Consider the following 21,655-nt stretch of genomic DNA (forward strand, 5'->3'; position numbering starts at 1 on the left):
GGTGCTTATTTTTTTCTAAGCACATTCTTTTTTTCTAATCACATATTCTGTCGCAAATGTATGAACATGTGATTGGGTGTCATGCTCAAATGTCTATGGAGCTATGCATAAATCTATATTTTGCTGTTTTTCTTATAGAGTTTTGTTATTAGTTGTTAAAATCTAAGGGGATATTATTTCCCCAGTTTTGTAGTATAAAGAACCAAAGGAATGATCTTTGTTGTCTTGAAAAAATAAGTTTTAAAAGGATGTTCACTAAATACTGTGAAATCATCTATCTACTTAGGAAGCTAGGTTTGAAACTAGACTTTGCTTCAACTTGCAGATGAAAATGAGAGATTCATGGTTGATTTTCTTAGAGCTTAGCTATGTTAAACTTCACTGTCCATTTTACCTCCACCATTGGTATCATACCACATCTTTATAAATTCACCAACATTTTTGTATAAATATGTCATGTTGAGATAACACTGATTTCAGAGAGCTGGTGCTTATTTTTTTCTAAGCACATTCTTTTTTTCTAATCACATATTCTGTCGCAAATGTATGAACATGTGATTGGGTGTCATGCTCAAATGTCTATGGAGCTATGCATAAATCTATATTTTGCTGTTTTTCTTATAGAGTTTTGTTATTAGTTGTTAAAATCTAAGGGGATATTATTTCCCCAGTTTTGTAGTATAAAGAACCAAAGGAATGATCTTTGTTGTCTTGAAAAAATAAGTTTTAAAAGGATGTTCACTAAATACTGTGAAATCATCTATCTACTTAGGAAGCTAGGTTTGAAACTAGACTTTGCTTCAACTTGCAGATGAAAATGAGAGATTCATGGTTGATTTTCTTAGAGCTTAGCTATGTTAAACTTCACTGTCCATTTTACCTCCACCATTGGTATCATACCACATCTTTATAAATTCACCAACATTTTTGTATAAATATGTCATGTTGAGATAACACTGATTTCAGAAGATAACCACAGATACAAACTTTGTAAAGTAGAATGCTATATTTCCAGAATGTGTATTGTTAGATTAGCCATGTTTTATGGGCTTAGGCTCGATGTAATCAGAGAAATGTAATCAGCATTGGAAAACAAACAAACAAACAAACAAAAAGAACATGAGATAAGATGAAGGAAAAGTAGCTGCATAACTGGCTGGATATATTTAATACATTAAAAAATAGGGTGCTATGAATACATCTTATTCTGTTAGCCCTGTTTCCGAGATCTGAAAATTGTCAGTGCTTTGTCCATTGATACGGATATCCAGGTCAGTCCTGTTTGGGTTCTTAGAGACCAGAGGAGTTGGGAATTCAGGAACAGTCTTGTCAAAATTCTCCATCTTGATTTGATACTCACCTTTGGAACCTCGGGTCAACAGAGATGCAAAACAGTGGTGTAACATGATCTCAGAAGGTAGGTAGGATGTTCTCCTTTGGCATATTTCTCCAGTGCCTTCTTGCATTGCTGAGAGGAACACAACTAATTCAAAATGGGGAGGATTTTCATGCTGGAGCAGAGTAGCCAGAGGACTCGAAGGTATAATGGAGTGATAGTAGGTTAGTGGGAAGATAAAGAATGGACATTCCTCAGAACTGATGCCGTCAAGGTGGAAGTCCACACTAGTTTGGTAGAGTTCTCCATTTTCTCTTTCCTGATAGAGTATAGCTGAGACCCGAACACTGGTTAGAGGGCTAGGTCGAGTATTGGCCACTTGAAAAATAAGATTAGGTTTGCCATCTAAATGAGTCACTACTGCCATGTCAGTGAAGCGAATTGAGAACGCTCGATTTTTTGGGCGGGCAATCTTCGCCACAAAGGCACCTAAATTAGAAACCATTAAGTTTTTTTTTTAGAATGATTACTTTACATGCCAATATGTTTTCTACATGAGAGTGGTATATCAAATGGGTAATACATTTCTTGGTTCCATGCATTCCAAATAAGTCAGGAATTGAACTCATTAATTTGGATAGTCTTATTTGCCTGAAGAAATTTTGAAAGTGTTCATACACTTTTTTTTAAAAATTATGATTTCAAAATGGATGAGCAAAATTCATTTTGTTACACAGAAATGTAAAACTTTATCCTCTAGTATGTTTCAAAGTCAAAGAATAGTTATTTCCTATATTCCTGCCCTTTAAAAAAAAAAATGACAAATTCAGTTTAAGTGCAAACAAATTACCTCAAGCCTACATAGAGATTAATTTCAAAGTAGAATGATTTGGGGTGGGGAAGGGACTATAGATACACTAAAGAATTTTTAACTTTGAAATTTATCTCCATACACATTTTTTTTTTTAAAAAAAGAAGACTCTGTCTCTAAGGTTATTTCAGAGCATCTTTCAGATGCATCCTTCTTGTTCCCAGGAGCTATAGATTAAAGCTTCTTAATTAACTGCTTTTGTGTCACAGGTCTTCTTGGCAGGGAGGTTCATGGAATTATGCTTTAAATTCATACAAATAAGATATGTACCAAAAATTCAGATATACTGAAATCTGGTTGAGTATGTTTAAAATATGTATTATAGTGCTATGTGTGATTTACTAGTACATTAAATAACAAAATAGTGGTGGATTTAGTACTGTAATGTTGAAGTATTATAGTGTGAATATGAAAATATCTGTGATTTCTGTTTGCATAAAAGTTCTTATTGATGTTATTGTTTTTTTGTTGCCTATATTTATAATCAAAGGAAATACCAAATTTCAGTTAGAAGTTAGTGAAAAAAGATGCAAGTTTTTCTTACCTAAGTTCATAAATCCTCTAAATTTTATCTAATGACTAACCCAGTGTATGAACTCTTATTGTAAAGGTTAAGTGATTTGTTACAGATTGTGGAGCCATTTGTTGGCACACTGGGACTTCATTCTATATCACCTTGCATATAGCCATTGCTCACCTTTTCAGATTATTACCGGGTAGCTTGTTAAGACCAAGGTTTCTTTCTTTTTTTAAAAAATTTTTACTTGTATATATACCACTTACAAAAAGTACATATATGCTCTACTTGTTGCTGCATTCTAAGCAAAATTTCATAATCTCTGTGTCTATATTTCTTAGCATTTGCTAAGAATTTGTATACTTATATGTATATACATACAATGTTGACTTTGGTGCTCTGGACTCACTAGTATTTAATAAATGTTGAAAAAAGTGAACTTAAAGGAGAAAATTCTAGCCAAATTTAAAATATCAAATTTTTCCATTAGGTAAAATGTCAAAATATGTGCTAATATTTATTCATTTATTTAATGAAATATTTAGCTTCTCTAAAAAGTTTTTCTTAGAGTTGTGTGTGTGTTTTGTGGTTTGTTTGTTTTTGCATAACATGTTGCTGCAAGTTAGTGTCATAGTGGTTCCTTTTTTCTTAAGAAGTTCCAATAGGTAAAATTTAGAGTCATTTTTTTTTATAGTTCCCCCTCCCATTTGTCCCTAGATTCTCTTTTCAATCTCAGACATTACCTGCTAACAATGCAAAGAAATGATTCTAAAGCACAGTTGCTAATTACTGACTCTACCCTTTCTAGAACTTTCATACATTTTTTTAAGAACAAAAACAATTACCTGTGATAAAAGCCTCTAGCATGAGGCCTAGGAGCATTTGTATGGCAAGGAGGGCGATTGCACTTGGACAGTCACCACTGGGGAACATGGTACCATAACCAATTGTGAGTTGTGTCTCCAGGGAGAAGGAGAACGCAGCTGTGAAACTGGTGATGTACTTGACACAGATAGTGTGGTTTTCAGGTGGGGCATCATGATCTAGTTCCAGATCACCATTCATCTCAGCTAGCACATACCAGAGCACTGCAAAGACAAGCCAGTGGACAACAAAAGAAGCAGAAAAGACCAACATCATCCAGCGCCAGCGCATGTCCATTAGGATTCCCCAAGCATCTCGAAGATAGACAAGACCTCTTTGAGCGCCATCCATTTGAAGTGTGCTGTGGCCATCCTTGGTGACCATCCTTCGGTATCTCTGATTTAGGAGAGGAGCATTAACCTTGCAATTGCTGCCATCCATCTCAGGCTGTAAATCTTTGAAATCAAAGGATTTACAGTTAATGTTAATACATTCTGAGACTCATTCACTATGCAATTTCTTTGGAATGCTTTCTTGACTGTTGGGCAGGCTTTTCCAATCTGTAACTGTCTCTTTTCATAAAGTGGTTAATAATGGTTTGCCTTAGGACTGTGGTTGGCAAACTGTGGTTCGCGAGCTACATGCGGCTCTTTGGCCCCTTGAGTGTGGCTCTTCCACAAAATACCATAGCCTGGGTAAGTCTATTCTGAAGAAGTGGGATTAGAAGAGGTTTAAGTTTAAAAAATTTGGCTCTCAAAAGAAATTTCAATCGTACTGTTGATGTTTGACTCTTGACTGATGAGTTTGCCGACCTCTGCCTTAGGATGATATCTCTTATTGATTCCTAGAATAATTGCTGAAATATTGTTTGGCATTTTAACATTTTCAAATTTCTGAAGGTTGGGATTATGGTTCATGGCTTATTGACACCCCTGTAACTTTCTTACATACTTTTAGACATTGAGTATTTATTAACTTGACTAAAAATTATGTGTAAATAACTACTTTACATAATTATGTAATGATTTATAATTATGGAAAATTCATAATTATAAGAAATGTTAAATATATGTGTTTCTCTGTGTAAATAAATAGAAATCATTTAGGAGTTAAACTGTCTACAAATGTGTTGATACCAAACTTAGTGCTAGGACAAAATTAAACTTTTAACTTTTAAAGTCATAGTTCTAATAAATGCTTTTTAGTTATTTAAAGTTTTACTTGTTTTTGCCACTTTGAACTCTTCATGAACTCTTCTTTCCTGGCTGATTAATTGATGCCCTCTTAAAATATTCTCAATGCTGATCATAGGGTAGAGAATTTTTTCTTGGCAAAATAAGGAATTCTAGGTAGATTCCTAGATAATATTAATTTTGAAAGTAAGTAAAGCTTCAAGTTTAATGAACTAAAGTAATCATTACTACATGAAATGGTAATTTTAAAAAGATAATATAGTTAGTTTTTAGCTGTAAACAGTATTTATCAGTGGTTACTCTTCTCTGTGTGGTGAATAGAAATATACTGTATATTTTCTATGTGACCATCTTCGCATCTTGAGACTTGTGTAGAGGCTACCAGGAATTGAATGGGAAATGCTGCTTTGCTCCTTGAATACTCCTCTCTTTTTTGCTATAGTAGGTATTAAATTTGACTCCTTTCTTTGCTTTTTCCTTTAGAAGTAGATGCCCTTGGAAGTATTGCAAGGCACTATCCTTCTATCTTTTGAAGTATAGTGCTGCTTAAGTGGATTAGAGGCATATATGCTACTAGACTTAGCTTGCTGTTTAGGTTTACTGGATCCTTTCTATCCTGTGTTGTTGGAATTGAACATTGCCCAGCTGGGTATATACTTTCTCTTTTGTCTTAAGGCTTATTTATTGTTTATTGGTGATATTAGAGACAGTCTCTTAGATTTTTTCCAGATTTTAGTTACTGATGGAACACTAAAATGACTGATAAACTTATTTAGATTAGGTAGCCATTTCAATTTCATATTATAAATTTTTAAAAAATTTAGGCATTAATGTTTTGTAATTTTTTATTCCTAACAAGTTATCATCATTTTAGTAGTATATATGTTTTCCTTGCCACAGCTATTTAATGACTTATTTTGCTAGATTCTTTAAATGTTTTAGGAGTCCTGCTCTCTGCCTTTTTGAAAATAATACAACAACTGTGAATAGGCATTCTGCTACAGGCTTTTGTATTGCTTTATCTCTAATTCTTTGGTATTTCAGCAAGATAGACATTATTATCCCATTTTACAGATGAAGTCACAGGAGCAGGCAGATAAAAGAAATGTACACAGGCAGATGGGGGCCTTAGATTATTTGAATTATTAACCAAATCTGTCTAATATCACAGCTGGTAGTTTTTTGTGTGTGGTTTGTTTTTTTTTCTACAAGAAGATCTCTATTTAGAAAGTTTGGTGAAATGAAAGTCTCCCAAGTTAACTGGTATTACATTCACAAAAAGTCTGACAGATGTTTTATTATCTTTAGTAGATGCTCTGTTTGTTGTGTGCCCGGAATCGTATCTAACACTTCACTTGTATTAACTTATCTGAAGCCATAGCCAATGCCTGGCCAGAACTTTCTCTGTGTGGGGAAGGCTCAGTCTGTGGGCCATGTAAGCTCTGCCAAGGCATTAGGGGTGAGTTAATTAAATGTTTGACCAAATTAGTATTATTTGCTTTACTGTAATTAATAAATTTTTTTACTTTCACAGTAAAAGTACCATTAGTATGCACATTTTACAGATAATGAAACTAAGGCACAGTTAGTTTCCTAAGATCACCAAGGTAGTAAGTAATGGTGAATGAACTATACCAAGTTCATAGTTCAGAGTTAGTGCTATATTGCTTCTTTGGCCCTGGTTAACCTTCATAAAGAAACACAATGTTTTATTTAACAAATTTTGAGCCACTACAAAATATTTGTTTTTCAGGAATGTTTGCTTAGGTTCAGACCTATGATTTGCAGGCAAAAAAATATATTTTCATTTAAGGAAGACACATTGCAAGATTTGTAGATTAGTACAATCAGAATTACTGCATAGTCAGTCTAGGATTCTGCAGACTAGTAGAATTAAAGCAAAATGTGGAGAGGAGAGTTTTTTTTTTTTTTTATATGGCATTGCCAGATTTGTGTTTTGCCAGATAAGAAAATAATTTTAAAAATATATTATAATTTTATTAAAGACATTTTGACACTTGAATGTCAGAACCATTGCATGGTTCTGTATCATCCATGGCATTGTTCTTGACTCTTTCTTCCTGCCTGTATGAAAATGCCCATTGAGAAACTTTACACTAGTGCTTATTCCACTTGGGGAATCACTGATTGCTTTTTGTTTCACACTAATTTCTGGGTAGGGAGAAATCTATCGATACATGATTCTTTTTGATTTTCTTAAAAAGTTTTTTTTTTTTTTTAACTTCAGAGAGGAAGGGAGAGGGAGAGAGGGATAGAAACATCAATGAGGAGAGAGAATCATTGATCAGCTGCCTCCTACACACCCTACACTGAGGATCAAGCCCACAACATGGGCATGTGCCCTGACTGTGAATCAGACAGTGACTTCCTAGTTCATAGGTCGCTCAACCACTAAGCCATCCAGGCCATCAGTTCTTTTTAATTTTCAACCTGCTTTGTTCTAAAATGCATTACCTGGGAGATAGCCTTTCTATTCATACTATAGCTAATAATTATTCTCATTTAGGCCTTTTCAGGATTGTTACTTATAGCACTCATGCTCTAGGCCAGTGTTGGGGAATGCCCAATCTGTGGGCCATGTAAGCCCTGTGAAGTCATTTGGTCTGGTCCTGCCAAAACATTAGGGGTGAGTTAATTAGATGTTTGACCAAATATAGCAGGCTAATTTTTAAGTTGGTAATTTTATATGGCCCATGAATGATGTTATAAATATCCAAATGGCCCTTGGCAGAAAAGAAGTTTCCTACCCCTGCTCTAGGCTTTTATAATTTCATTTTCTCTCTCTTGCAGCTAAATAACTATACATACATTGAAAAATCTTTGGAAAGGAAAATCAAAAAGCTAATATCAGAGCAGCAAAGCAATCTTGCTAGATCTTGTTCAGATCGTGTTGCAGAGTAGAATAGTTGAGGAAGTAAGATTTTCATTTCTGCCTAACAGATTACCCTGTATGACTCCATTCTTTGGACTCATGTATTCACTAAGTGTAGTTAGTACAAGGAAGACAAGGTGGGGAATCTAGCTGGCCAGTATCTGGCTGTGTTGATTACATAGCTGTGTCAGTGTGGGAAAGCCACCCAATTTCCTTGGCCAGGCTTCTTTATATTAAAAAGGGAAAGAAGAGGGTATTAAATAACATGATACTTAAAAACCCTACATGTTTGTAAACTTATTACCGTTTCCCTAGGCTGATAGGTTTTCTCTATTAGTGTCTGATGGAAAGATGTTATGTTTATGCTATTAAATTCCAAGTAATTTTCATATCCCTATAAGCACACAATGTGTTTTTAAAATTTTATTTTTAAATTATAGTTGACATTCAATATTATATTAGTTTTAGGTATACAACATAGAGATTAGGCATTTATATACCTTATGAAGTGATGACCACAATAAGGTTAGTAACCATCTGTCACCCACCAAACATCGTTATTACAGTATTATTGACTATAATATACTTATTCCCTATGCTGCGTTATTATATCCCCGTGACTAACTTTGTAATTGGCACTTTGTACTTCTTAATCTCTTCACCTTTTTGCCCATTTCCCCCACATGCTTCCCTCCTGGTTACCATCAGTTTGTTCTCTGTATCTATGAATTTGTTCATTTGTTTTGATTGTATTTATCTTGATCCCAGTAGAAAGTAAAATTGAAGATTGGGAAGGTTTGCTTGTATTGCTGTCTGCGGGCTATAAAATTTTTGCCCACTCTTTGGTGGAAAAAAATAGTGCTTTATACAAATGATAGTTTGGCTGCTTCATTGGTCATCAAAATAATGGATTTATTCTACTCATTAGATTATAGCTTTAAAAACTGTCTTTTATTAACATGTTGTAATGTAGTAGTATAATTTCTATTAAACAGTGTAGATGCAGGCTATAACAACAAATGTTAAATGATTACAGTATTACTATGTATTTATTCACATCTGGTATAAACACTTTAAGACCTTATAGGGAGTCTTAAAATTGTCTTTCTTGTCCCTCCATAATTAGGGCAAACAGTGTGAGTTCTAACTCTATTATATAAGCCCTGAGAGTCTTTTAAATTCTTATTTGCAGAAACATCTACTTCCAGTAATCCATGCTTAAAACATGGATTAAAAAATTAAAAACAAAGTTTTTCTTTTTGTCATTTGTTTTTATATGCTCATTTGGGTTTTTTTAATCCCTTTCAAAAGAAAAAGATACATTTTGTTAAAAGTTGCTAAAAATTTTTTTAGGGTTTTTCCTCTTCTCATTTCTATATTATAATGGAGAATTATTATACATTTAATAAAACAATTAAGAAAATTTACAGTAATGCTTTCAGTCGGATCTATTATTCCATTTCAAAAATTTAAGGAAAAAGAATAAATAACCTTAATGTATGTTTTAAAACTCTTTTGGCAATATCTAGCTCTGTCCCTATTTGCCAGATTTTCTTTCTCTGTTTCCCTTTAAAGAAAGAAATAAGAATGAATATTATTTCATGTACTCACCTGTTTTTTGTTGGGTCAGACTATATGCACAGGTAGGTCTTGAGGAAACTTAAAGTCAGCCTTTTTGATGAGGTAATTTACAAGTCTAGTTTGTAGGTTCTCTTCTTGGACTGGGTTTACAGTTCACATTCCTCTTGTTTATAATGTGTGGGGGTTGGTTTCAGCTGAAGCTGATGTGATTGGTCACTTAGTCTGCAGGGGGGCCAATTAGTTCTGATCATGTGGAAAAGAATGCTGGTTTATTAGGAGGTCTTTCTTTACTCAACACAAACCTTAACAACTCTGGTTAAAGCCTCCAGAACTGACTTGGAGAAGGGGTGCATTTTTTCCCTCTAATCTGGACCGGGTTTTAGTAAGTTTGCATAATCTTACTTAAGAATTTATTTAAAAGTTCAAAGGGATAAAATTCCCTGCAAGATTTCCTTTCAGACGTCTTTTCCTTATATAGCATGTGGAAGTGTGAGGTATTTCCTTTACTAATTGTTTTTCCCCTCCATTTCTTTGGGGAAGATATCCTTGGATAGGGACTTTTAGGTATGAACTAATTAATTTATTTTTACCAGTTTTCATAAACCATCTCATCAGATTGGCTGTCACTAACTCTAGAACTAGTAATACAGGTAATTTAGTTACCTGAAATCTTTCTTGGGTGTGGCAAGGAGGCAGACTTTTTTTTTTTCTTTCTTTTTAAGGCTATGTACAGAGACCTTAAATAAGAATAAACTTTTCTGGTGCATTGTACTTATCTATAAAAAACACATCTGTGTGAAAAACTGAAAAGTTGTCTTAAGGCATGCTTTAGTGATGTTTAGGAGATGTTTCCCTGAGAAATATGATGACATGCAGTAAGTCATAGTATTCGGAGTTCAGAAAATTTAATTTAACATCTATATAATGTTTAACTGAAAGCATCTGTGAGATTTAAACTTTAAAATAAGCTGTGGGATGGCTTTGTATAATATAATACCTTACTGAGCAATACTTTTCTCCACTTCCATTAGCTGCTGATTTTAAAACTTTGATCAAATGTCACATGTAAGAGGATATTAGAAACAAAGGCTGCGATTATTCAAAGTAAAATTATGGAAGGCCTGCTGGGAAAATTAATAATGTAGACCAATATAATGCTACTTAGAAAGTAAAATCCGCCTTTGTAGATTCCTTCCCCCCTCCTCACAACTAAAAAAATATATTAATTCCTTCTTTGTTTTATTAATGCCAAACATTTCAATACAAGTTCAGACACAGCATTGGAAACTATGACCTTCAGAACTAGAGAAGGTAAAGCATAAAGGAATGACTTGTGATGTGATGTTGGTTTCCTGTCTGTGCTGGTAGGAATTATACTTGATATCAATTGCCAGTTAATTGTGTGCTTTTTTTGGGGGGGAGGGGGGGAGGGAAGAAAGAGAGGAGGTAAGCCAGAGTAAATACAGTGTACATCGCCTTTCAAAAAGGCGAAGTATTAGAGTGTATGTATCTGCCATGTGTTTTGAATAGAGATTATAGCAAGCAAGATAGTTAAGGATTTTACCAAACTTAGAAGCCTCTTTCCATAATAAAGGGGTGAGCAAAAGTAGGTTTACAATTGTTTATGTGGAGAATGATACAATTAATAACACAAGAATGAACTTGTGTATACTCACAAATATGAGCCTACTTTTGCCCACCCCTATATTGAGGGGGGAAAAATGATTTGGTAAAATGATCATCAAGAACTGTCTCAAGTGAAAAACTGTATTAGTTTCTGGATTTTTATAATTTGAGTTTGCTATGGTCTGTACACAGTGATTCCTAATTGCTAACTGTATGGATAATGTAGTCAGTTTTGGAGTTCTACTCAGGAGCACAGCACTCCCATTATAATAGTCTGAGCAGTTAAATTCATTTCTGATTGAGTTGCCAGATTAGCTGAGATGAAACTGATTTTGGAACAGATGATATGCCAGTTTCATTCTAATACAGGGCCCTCTCTTCCAGTCAGAATTAGTGATTCTGATTGGTGATAGCTCTGAAACATTTATGAATGAACATAAATGCTAGATATCTGTTGATTTATTTTTTATTCAAATTTTAATGATTAAGCAAGGTGCCAAGACCAGGTAGGTTATTCTTTATTAAGTTCAGTTCTCTATCCCTGAAGGTGTTGGATTTTTTTCTTTTTATTTTTTTTGGCTGAAGTAATTCAGGATATAATCCCAAACCGTGCCACCTTGTACTTGAAAACAACAAAATCTTTAGTGGAGTGCAGTGTTCTGCTTGTATGCAAATAATCTCCCAACTTCAAAACTTTAGTAGCCCTGGCTCCAATGTTCTTTCTTACGTAGTGCACTTAGCTTTTTTTTTTTTTTTTTTTTTTAAAAGGTGCCTCCTGTCTTTCCAGTTCTGCATTCTCGCTCACCTTCTGATTGTCTTCCCCAGATATTTCAGGCTGTGTCTGCTTGTACACCAGCAGGGGACTAAGCAAGAAGATTTTAGGGATATGGAACATATTCAAACCACATGAGATGCCTTTTCAAAGAGATTCTGAGAATGCTGCAGCCCCTCCTGTTTATTCCTTCTAGCAAGGAGCTCTGCTATGTTCCCAGGACCCATGCTAACCAGTGAAGCAGATTGTTTCCTTCGGGGGTTAAGATGGGAAAAAAGTTGCAAATCTTTGAATATAGAATTTAACCTACTCACTTCTAGCCACCATGAATTTTATTTACAAATAATTGTGAGGGGGGAAAAGTAGATAGTAACACCTGGGTGGGATTCCCTTTCACTGTTTCTCTAGAATTAGAAAATATTTTTAGTGTTGATCAGAGACTATACATCTGAATAGAGGAATACAAAGTTACTTGCTAGAAAAATTTGCACATAAACAAGCTTCAAAGTCTGTCCCATAATTCCACTTTTGCTTTTGGAGTTTGGGCACTTGTAAGTTCCAAGTCTCACAGCTGTAGATTTTGTTGGCCGAGAGCCTCCTTGCTCCATCTGAAGTTTTCCATAAACACCATGTTTGGCCGTGTGTCAAACATGCGCACAGGTGCCCTTTTACTGCTCTTTCTCCTTAGGAAGTCTATTCAATTAGACCAGACTAAAGCCAATGGTGTGTTTTAATTTAACCGTATTTTTAGAAGAATCCTGTTGAGAATACTTTAAAACAGAAACAAGTATTCATTGCCATTGGGGAAACTATTTAGAAACGAAGTACCTTTGTATTTTAGTACCTTTTATACATCTTGAATTACTGTGATGGAAGAACAAACATGTATTGCACAATACAGTTTGCTCACAAAAAATGGTCGTGTTTGTTACGTTGAATAGAAAATACACATTTTAAATTTGTGTTTACCTTTTGGAAGTCATAGATACCCTTATGACTGACAAAAACCTTGGACCCTTTTCCCTGAAAAATGAAAAAACATGCTAGCGCAAATGTGCTTTCAGTTCAAGGATTCATAGCCCCAAGCTCATGTACTGACTCGAACTTAGCAATACTTGGTTCAGGCATTAATTTTCAAATTATTAAATTGCATTTACTTTAAGATCATCTTGTTTAAAAATTAATCTGTTAAGATTTTTAAAAGAAGCCAACTAAAATATTGTTACTCAATTTTGTCATTTAGGGTCTGTATGCACAAGAGTCCCAGTGAAACCACCTGCTTTTACTAGTATATAACACTAGCCCAACATCCTTTGATGTTGTAAAAGGAGGAAAACTTTGATTTTAAATGCTAAGGCCATGTTGGTGCCCCTCACTCTTTTTAGCCCTGGTCACTATGAAATCCTAGAATAATTTAGACATAAAGGAACTTTAGATATTATCTTCTAAGTTGCCCATGAATGACTTTAATATTTATCCTAATTTAAAGTTGTATCAGTAATATACAGGGATGGGCAAAAGTAGGTTTATTATTGTGAGTACACAAAACAGTTAATAAAGCTGTTGTAATAATCATAACCTATATGTCTTCTTCCATCCCTACTTTTGCCCATTCCTGTACAAATATATATATTTTTAACTCAAATTATACAGGTGAAGTTCTCTTTGATACCTCCACTCTCCACCCAGATTTATACAAGTACAAGACTCTTGTAATCATTTAGGTTATAAAGGACTTATTTTAATGTTTTAGATAAATTGGAAACTATATTTTAATTTCTAAAAATACATTTTTATTGATTTTTAGAGAGATAGGAAGGGAGAAGGAATCTCTCTTAATGTCCAATGAAAGAAGTTAGAGAGAGAGAGAGAAATACCAATGAGAGAGAAATATCGTAGATCAACTGCCTCTTGCATGTCCCCTACTGGGTACCGAGCCCACAAACCTGGGCATATGTCCTGACTGGGAATCGAACTGTTGTTCTCTTGGTTCCTGGATTGACGCTCCTGTTTATTCCTTAGCCACACCGGCTGGACTGGAAAGTATATTTTATTAGATGGTGCTTGAAGTTATTTTTTCCTTTCAAAATAATTTCTAGAGTGAAGTGTTTACATTGAATAAGTTGGACTTAATATTTTTTCAGAGGTATATATTATTTCTGCTAGAACATTTAATAAGTTTAGTTCCATCTTCTCCCTTTTAGAGATGTTAACTGTCCCCACATTGTTCTATGCATAGTATATTTATTGCCCTTTTAGAGTTCATTAGATTTAGATCTAAGATATTTCTCTTCCTACTTTAGTTTTTCTAGAATTTCTGACTGCTTCTGATGGGTTTAACTTGTGAGTAAACCATGGATTAGGAGTTTTGACACCTATGTTCTATTTCTGATTTGGTCACTACTCAACTATGTGACTTTGGGAATCTTCCTATAGGTATCCTTTTCTTATAGGAATTATAGAGGTGCAATGTTTGACTTAAACTCTGTGTTTACTTATAAGGATCAGTGTATTTTGTAAACTGTAATGTATCAAGTCATTTATTTACTGTGCGTTCTTGGACTGTAGACCAGGAGGCTAGATGCCATGTCTAAGTCTCTTCTTTATTTTCAGTCCTATATCTTCATTTATGTTTATCCACAGAGAAGGTACTCATATTAATGTTTATGGAGGTTTAAATAAAACACATCAAAAAATGGTAAAGTGTACTATTTCTCTGGAAAAATATTTGGTACTACTTATTGAAGTTGAATATACCTATGACACGGCAATTTCACTACTAGGTAAATACCAACAGAATGCAAATGTATGCTCATCAAATTTTATATCTATAAATGTTCATAGCAGCACAATTCATAATAACAAAAAACAAGAAACAACCTAAATCAGCAGTATAGAATAATAATATATTGTGGTCTATTTATTCAGTGAGATCCTTTACAGCAGCACAAAAGAACAAGCTTCTGTTGTCTATGGCAATGTGGATGAATCTCTCTTAATATCCAATGGAAGAAGCTTCACATTAAGAAATATTCTATTTTTATAAAAAGTTTTAAAACTGGCAAAATTAATTTTTGGGTATAGAAATCAAACTAGTGCTTAATTTGGGAAGAGCTAACTGGATGGTTGGGAGGAGATGAAGGCTTTTGAGAGTCCCTGGTATTCTTTTGCTTTTTAAAAATCTTAGGTGGCAGTTATGTGGATATATTTGCTTTATGAAAACTCTTTCAGTTGTACATTTATGATGTGTGTACTTTTAAAAAATATATATTTTATTGATTTTTTACAGAGAGGAAGGGAGAGAGATAGAGAGTTAGAAACATTGGTGAGAGAGAGTCATCGATCAGCTGCCTCTTGCACACTCCCTACTGGGGATATGCCCGCAACAAGGTACATACATGCCCTTGACCGGAATCGAACCCGGGACCCTTCAGTCCCCAAGCCGACGCTCTATCCATTGAGCCAAACTGGTTTTGGCTGATGTGTGTATTTTTTTATAAGAATGTTATTCTTTAATAATGAGTTTTTAAAAAAAGATAGGGGGAGGAGATAGTCGAGTCCATTTAAAAGTTCTTGAATCTTTTTCACTCTTCTATTTTAAAAAATATTTATATCTTATTGATTTTTTACACAGAGGAAGAGAGAGGGATAGAGAGTTAGAAATATCAATGAGAGAGAATCATCGATCAGCTGCCTCTTGCACACCCCCTATTGGGGATGTGCCCGCAACCAAGGTACATGCCCTTGACCGGAATCGAACCTGGGACCCTTCAGTCCGCAGGCTGACGCTCTATCCACTGAGCCAAACCGGTTCCGGCCTCACCCTCCTATTTTGAAAATGACAGTAATCCTTGAAGGTGGAAATCCACCTACTTTGCACTTACATATGGGGTTGTTTTGGCATGTCAGAATTATATTATTCTGGTTTTCTTTTGCTTACCAGAAAAGTTGTCATGTAGATCTTTCTATGACTTTTAGTCCTTATGTAATATTTGAAATACCAAAACAGTGTAGTACGGTTTTTAGGAGTTATTTTGTGGAAACAGGCACTCTGTAACAAAATCTGAATTTCTTTGTTACAGAATTTTTACAAAGCTAGTGTTTATGTACTATATAGTAAATTCAGGTGGATTCACTGAGATACTTGTGCATACAGACCCTCTTTCAAATTAGGAGTTGGGTCTTCTGTACTCAAGGTGTAGAGATCAGAATTAGAGTCAGAATTCAAAAACAGGTCTAGCCCTAGCCTGTTTGGCTCAGTGGGTAGAGCATCGGCCTACAGACTGAAAGATCCTGGGTTTGATTCTGGTCAAGGGCACATGCCCAAGTTGCGGGCTCGATCCCCAGTGTGGGGCATGCAGGAGGCAGGCGATCAATGATTCTCTCATCATTGATGTTTCTATCTCTCTCTCTTCCTCTCTGATTAAAAAAAAGGTAAAAATAATAAGATAAAATCAGGTCTAGTGACTCCCAGATCTTTTTTTTTTTTTTTTTTTTTTTGTAGCGTGCTTCAAAATTTCCCCTCAAATCCATTTTGGTACGAGAAATGGCATAAGTAGCCAATAAACTTTATGTGATATAGGTTTCCCTACAGGTTAAGAATTATAAGATAGTAGTAAGTAGAAAAGCTAGATTTTTTTGTCCTGTTGTTTCCCTACTTTTTTTTTTTTTTTTTTAACCTGTTCTGTCTTTATATTTTTCTTATTCCTAGATACAAATATGAAAAGTATATTTAGGACTTGACAGTTACAAAGGTAAAGAAGCTGTTAGTTTAGAAAAAAGTGCAAACAATTCACATAAAAGGAAATAAAGTCAGTACATAATATGAAAAATTCCTATTTGAGCCACATTAGCATATCATTTTACAGCTATTTTGGAGAAGAAATAGTTTAAAAAAAGAAAAAGAAAAAGTAGAACACGTATATACACAAGCCCTGGCTGGATGGCTCAGTTGGTAATGTTTTGCCTAGCAAATAATTGTACCCCCATTCCAAGTTATTTTATCCTTTAAAATAATCTTAATTCTTAATTAAGAATTATTAGAAACATAACAACCATTTGGACAAATAGGATGTTGAATCGTAATCTAAATGCACTGTAAGAGGATGACCAAAAATGAAATTTCTTCATTTTCAGAGGCCACTGTACAGTCCCCACTCCCCCCCCCCCCCAACACACCGCTTTTAGTATGGTTCAATGAAAAGAATTAAAGTTGTCACTGAGAGAATATGTAACTCTTTTTTCTTTTTTTTAATATGAACAATAAAAATTTATTTAAAAAAAGAAATTAGTATCATCAAAACAAATATAAACTTCATAAATTGTTTCTAGTTAACAGCAATAATTTTGATTATCTGTTTTTAATTGGTTGTTTGCTGATATTATTAGCACAGTATGTGCTAAAGCCTCAGGTACAACATGAAAGCTGTAATAAAATCTGTAAACCATCCATTAAGGGGACTTTGTAACTCTTATTGTTATAAACTGAGAACATCTGTGTATATTCTGGATTTTCTTTTTAAAAAAAATATATTTTATTGATTTTTTACAGAGAGGAAGGGAGAGGGAGAGTTAGAAACATCAGTGAGAGAGAAACATCGATCAGCTGCCTCTTGAACACACCCTACGGGGTTGTGCCTGCAACCAAGGTATATGTCCTTGACTAGAATCGAACCTGGGATCCTTCAGTCTGCAGGCCGATGCTCTGTCCACTGCGCCAAACCTGTTAGGGCTAATGTTCTCCAACTAAATTTCAGATTTTATGTAATCTGTTGTGAATTATATATGTTAGTGCACGTGGGATAGTGCTAAGAATTTGCGCGATTTAGAATTGTCTTTTGAAAGTACCAATTTAGTTTACTTAGTATTGTCTTTTATCCTTAATGTTGCTCTTGAATTGCATAAAGTTAGACATAGCTTAGCTTTGAATTCTATTCAAAAGCAATTTGTTGTATGTCTGTAGTATACGAGGTGCTAGAATAAATGAAATATTATATGTAGCTCATAGTCTCTACTTTTGAGTTTACAATCTGTTTTGGATATTTACAGTTATCTTGTTTGGGCAGAATCACCAGAAGAAGTTGGTTAAATTAAGTTATAGCATATAATTAAAAATATTATATGACTTAAAAAGAACACCTATATGCTGGTTAAGGAAGGATTGCCAATCTACACAGTTTGTGCAAACAGCAAGAGTATAAGACAACATGCATAACATTCTAAGGGGATTGGTATGTAGTGTGAATGAGGGATCTGACATATGTGCAAAAGTATAGCTGTGGACAGTTTTGGTAACACTATAAAAAACTTGAAGGAGGTGTCTTATGTAGGGGAAGGTTGATTTACTTTTCATTGCATGCCCTGTTTTTAATGCATGCATTTATTTTTGTTTAAGAAATATTTGCCCTTTCTATGAACATTCAGCTTTAAGAAATGTGCCTAATAATCTATGCATATATCCATATTTATTTTATTTACACTGCCTAAACATTGCAATGGACATATTTGCAGAAAAGCTTTTTTTGAGCAGCCAAGTCTGTTTTCAAATTCTCCCTGGCTGAGGCTCATGTTTCTTATTTTCTTTGCAGGGAGACCAAACTTTGAGGAAGGTGGGCCAACATCAATGGGGAGGAAGCATGAATTTATACGTTCTGAAAGTGACAATTGGCGTATTTTTAGAGAAGAACAAAACGGAGAAGATGAAGATGGAGGTTGGCGATTAGCTGGATCAAGAAGGGATGGAGAGAGGTGGCGGCCTCATAGTCCTGGTAAGAATTCTATTGAGGATTTGGTGGAAATTGTTAGGATGTTAGTGGGAAAGATAAACTGTTTGTTTGTTTGTTTGTTTGTTTTTAAATGGAGTCATTACTTATGTCATCACACTCAGTTTTAGTATTACAAAAATTTCAACATAAAAATATTCCAGATCTATTTATTTGATTAAAATCACTCTTATTTTTCTGGGGCAAATAATGTGGTTTCACAGGAAGCATTTACCCTTAACTGCACAACTGAGAGAAGGTTTCATTTGGTTCTGTCTAACTCTAAATCTCTTAGTCCTTTTTCATCATGCTTTAAAACTCAGTAAATGTATAATTAGGGACATGTGCTCCCCCTAAAAATTTTTTTTTCTTTCTGTGCAAGAAAGGATTTATTCTTTGAAAATTTTTTTGTCCTGCAAATGTGTTCATGCTTATTTAAAGAATAAACTTTAAACCCAGGTCAAAAACATCAAAAGTTCATTCTTTTGTTCCTCTAATTTAAAAAAAAGAGAGAGAATAGTAGTGATTAGTGGTTTTATAAGTTCTTCTGTTTGACTCCTAAGAATGCTTCCAACTGTTCTTCCCTGACATTAGATATGCTGGTAACTGAAGACACTGGTGCTTTGTATCAGAGTTCATCCCCTGCCAAAGTGCTGATTCCACACCTCATGATAATCAGATGCCACTGTAGTTTGAATCGTGGGGGTCATGCAGAACTGAAGCATACAAAGACTGTGTACATGTCTTTTGAATTTCACGTGCATAACATAATATTTTATCAACCATATGCCAAGAGAGCTTACCTGTAATAGAGAACATTATAATAATGTAAATTGTTTCCATTTACTTTTTAAAATCAAGTAGCAAAACCACTAGTCTTGGTCTAAGTAAATATTCGAACAGGCATTTAGAGTGCTTTATGGAGTAGTGTGGGTAGGTAGAAACTTGACAAAGTCAATCTTTGGATAAAATTGGGATGCTATACCTTAGCTCTTCATGACTGCCTCTTGGGTGCATTTTCTGTCATCAGTGGGCATTGTTTACATCATAGTTTTCTAGGCACTTCTCATCAGTCTGTGTCCTGGGCAACCAATGTTACTGTTCTCTTCAGGGCATAACTGCATTTTGTGCTGAGCTTGCCTGTTAGCAGAGGGTTTGTAGACTATGTTCCCAACAAGCTTTCAGTGAGAATGAACAGGATCTGGGCTGAGCGAGAAGAAAAATTCCAGCTGATCAAAAACAAACAAGGTGAATGTTTTGGAAGATGAACAGTGTTTCTGAGCTCGAAAGAATGATGTTGATTCTATTAAAGGGAGTTGAACAAAGTAAAATTTTAGTGTTATATTATACCATTAAACCTCCTCAACCAATAACTAAGATTTTGAATATATAATGTCTTTTTCTAAAACTTTCTCCTAATATTTGACTTTCACGTTAATTTTATTTGTAATTAACTTGACAGTTTTCCAAAATTTTTTATTTACATATTTTTAAAATATAGTTTGGGGGATATAAAGATTTTGGGATATAAAAACAAAACAAAACAACCAGTCTAAATATGCATTTTAAAAAATGAATAGTATCACTTTTTCAAATCAGCATATTAAATCTGATTGTATCAATTGTAAGTTACTCTTAACAATTCTTGGATTTTAGTTAATCTTTCATTAAGATTTTATTAAAAATTTAAATATAGTGATTTTTACTTATTTTATCTTGTGAAAATACTATCAAATTAGTTCTAATGGAAGGTCTTTAAAGCAGTTGTTAGTCTTAAGCTATAGATGTACCTTATCTGCTATATTAGCTTTCATGAATAAAGTGTTTTTTTACTATTGATAAATCAACATTATGGAATCTAGTTTTATTAACATAGGGTTCACAACTGGATATGTGTGGAGATGATGGTGCATTAGGCCAGCTAAGCATTCACTCTGAGAGTTGAACTTAGGAAACACAGTAAGAGGGAAATGTGAGCCAGAGATCTGGAAGTATATATTCCTATCATGGTGCATATTTATTTACAGACAGTGTAGAGCAGTAAACAGAGCACTCTGGAAATCAGCATTTGATCATGAACGCATCTTCTGAACAATGACTATTGGTTTACATTGAAGCAATCTGGGTATAAAATTCCTTAATTTTCATAGAAGGTCGTAAATAGTGTTTTGTTTTAAGTAAAGGGTGGGAATATGGAATAATGCTGTCTTAGCATTTTGTGAGTGGCTTACAGAATGCTAACCATATTTGGCATTTTAACATTTTGCCCTTTGGTTTTCAGTTGGAATTTTAGATAGCTAGGTTTAGCAAATTAAGCTTCAATGTTAAGAACATTTTGCTTTGGCCTCATTTTTTTGTGTATCTCCCACAGAGAAAGCAGTCAAGGATAGAAAATTCTAATATGTTAAAAACTGCCCCCCCCCCTTTTTTTTTTACTTTAACTCAGGTTTGTTAGACTTTACCAAGGCTTCTCATTCTTTTTTAGAAAAATATGTTTCAACTAGAATCTTTTATTTTTAGGCATTCTTATTCTCTTGGACAATGGATGTAATAAACAGTATGCTAGGGTGAATTTAGGAATGTCCCTGGGGATATTATACGGAAATAACTCCTTAGGGAGCGGGAAGACATGAGAGAAGGGAAAGGAAAGTAAGCATGTTATTGTGGAAAAAGCAGTAGAGGATGCAGAATTGGATTCTAATTCTGCTTTGCCATTTGCAAGTTTTTTCTGTTATCAGAAGTTTTGTTTTTTTAAATTACGAAATTGTGATAGTGGGCTATATAAAATCTCTCTGAAAGCTGACAGTGCTGTAATTCCATGACTTTTTGTTGGGAATCAGAATTACAAATGGGATGTTTGCACTAGCAGGTAGGCATGATGATTTTGATGTGAACTGTCATAGGGAGCTGGTCTTATTCAGAGAGAACAATACTTTCAAGAGAATAAAGAAAATGCTTCACACACTTGCCAGAAGGAAGGCATAGTCTTCAGTATGGAAAGATATGCAGTGCTCAAGTCTGGTCAAGGAGTAGGTTAATCAACATTTCAGTCAGATACCTAAAGCTCATTAAAAGTCTATACTTTGAATAGAGCGTCCTTTAAAAGTTATTTGTTTTAAATGTATTTTTAAAAGCTTTAGAGTTTATTGTGTCTTGGTACTTAATGAAGATAACTACATGTGCTGAGCTCTGAACTTCATGTAATTTGCCTACTTTTAAGTTAGTAGGTTGATGTATTTGA

At 34.3% G+C, this 21,655-nt stretch overlaps 2 protein-coding genes across 11 annotated transcripts in view; one reads left to right on the top strand and one right to left on the bottom strand.

The window, feature by feature from the left end:
• GIGYF2 (GRB10 interacting GYF protein 2) overlaps positions 1-21,655 on the top strand; it is a 128,817-nt gene that overhangs the window by 61,826 nt on the left and 45,336 nt on the right. For all 8 annotated transcript variants that reach the window (XM_036420581.2, XM_045575550.1, XM_036420584.2 and 5 more), the window contains one exon: positions 18,241-18,420. In XM_036420581.2, coding sequence (XP_036276474.1) covers positions 18,241-18,420 — 180 coding nt within the window. Of the gene's footprint in view, positions 1-18,240; positions 18,421-21,655 lie in introns of those variants that run through there.
• Positions 1,131-9,397, bottom strand: KCNJ13 (potassium inwardly rectifying channel subfamily J member 13). Of its 3 annotated transcripts, XM_036420624.2 has the most exons (4): positions 9,286-9,397; positions 3,921-4,043; positions 3,570-3,812; positions 1,131-1,825 (listed from the first exon to the last, which is right to left on the bottom strand). In XM_036420624.2, the coding sequence occupies exons 2-4, from the start codon at positions 4,027-4,029 to the stop codon at positions 1,203-1,205; spliced, it is 975 nt and encodes a 324-aa protein (XP_036276517.1). In that variant the 5' UTR covers positions 4,030-4,043; positions 9,286-9,397; the 3' UTR covers positions 1,131-1,202. The 3 variants fall into 3 exon arrangements, with proteins under 3 accessions (XP_036276517.1, XP_045431508.1, XP_036276516.1); XM_045575552.1 differs by having other exon boundaries at positions 3,806-4,043; XM_036420623.2 differs by having other exon boundaries at positions 3,570-4,043.

This window comes from Pipistrellus kuhlii, unplaced genomic scaffold (assembly GCF_014108245.1).
Source record: "Pipistrellus kuhlii isolate mPipKuh1 unplaced genomic scaffold, mPipKuh1.p scaffold_m20_p_7, whole genome shotgun sequence".
Lineage (NCBI taxonomy): Eukaryota > Metazoa > Chordata > Mammalia > Chiroptera > Vespertilionidae > Pipistrellus > Pipistrellus kuhlii.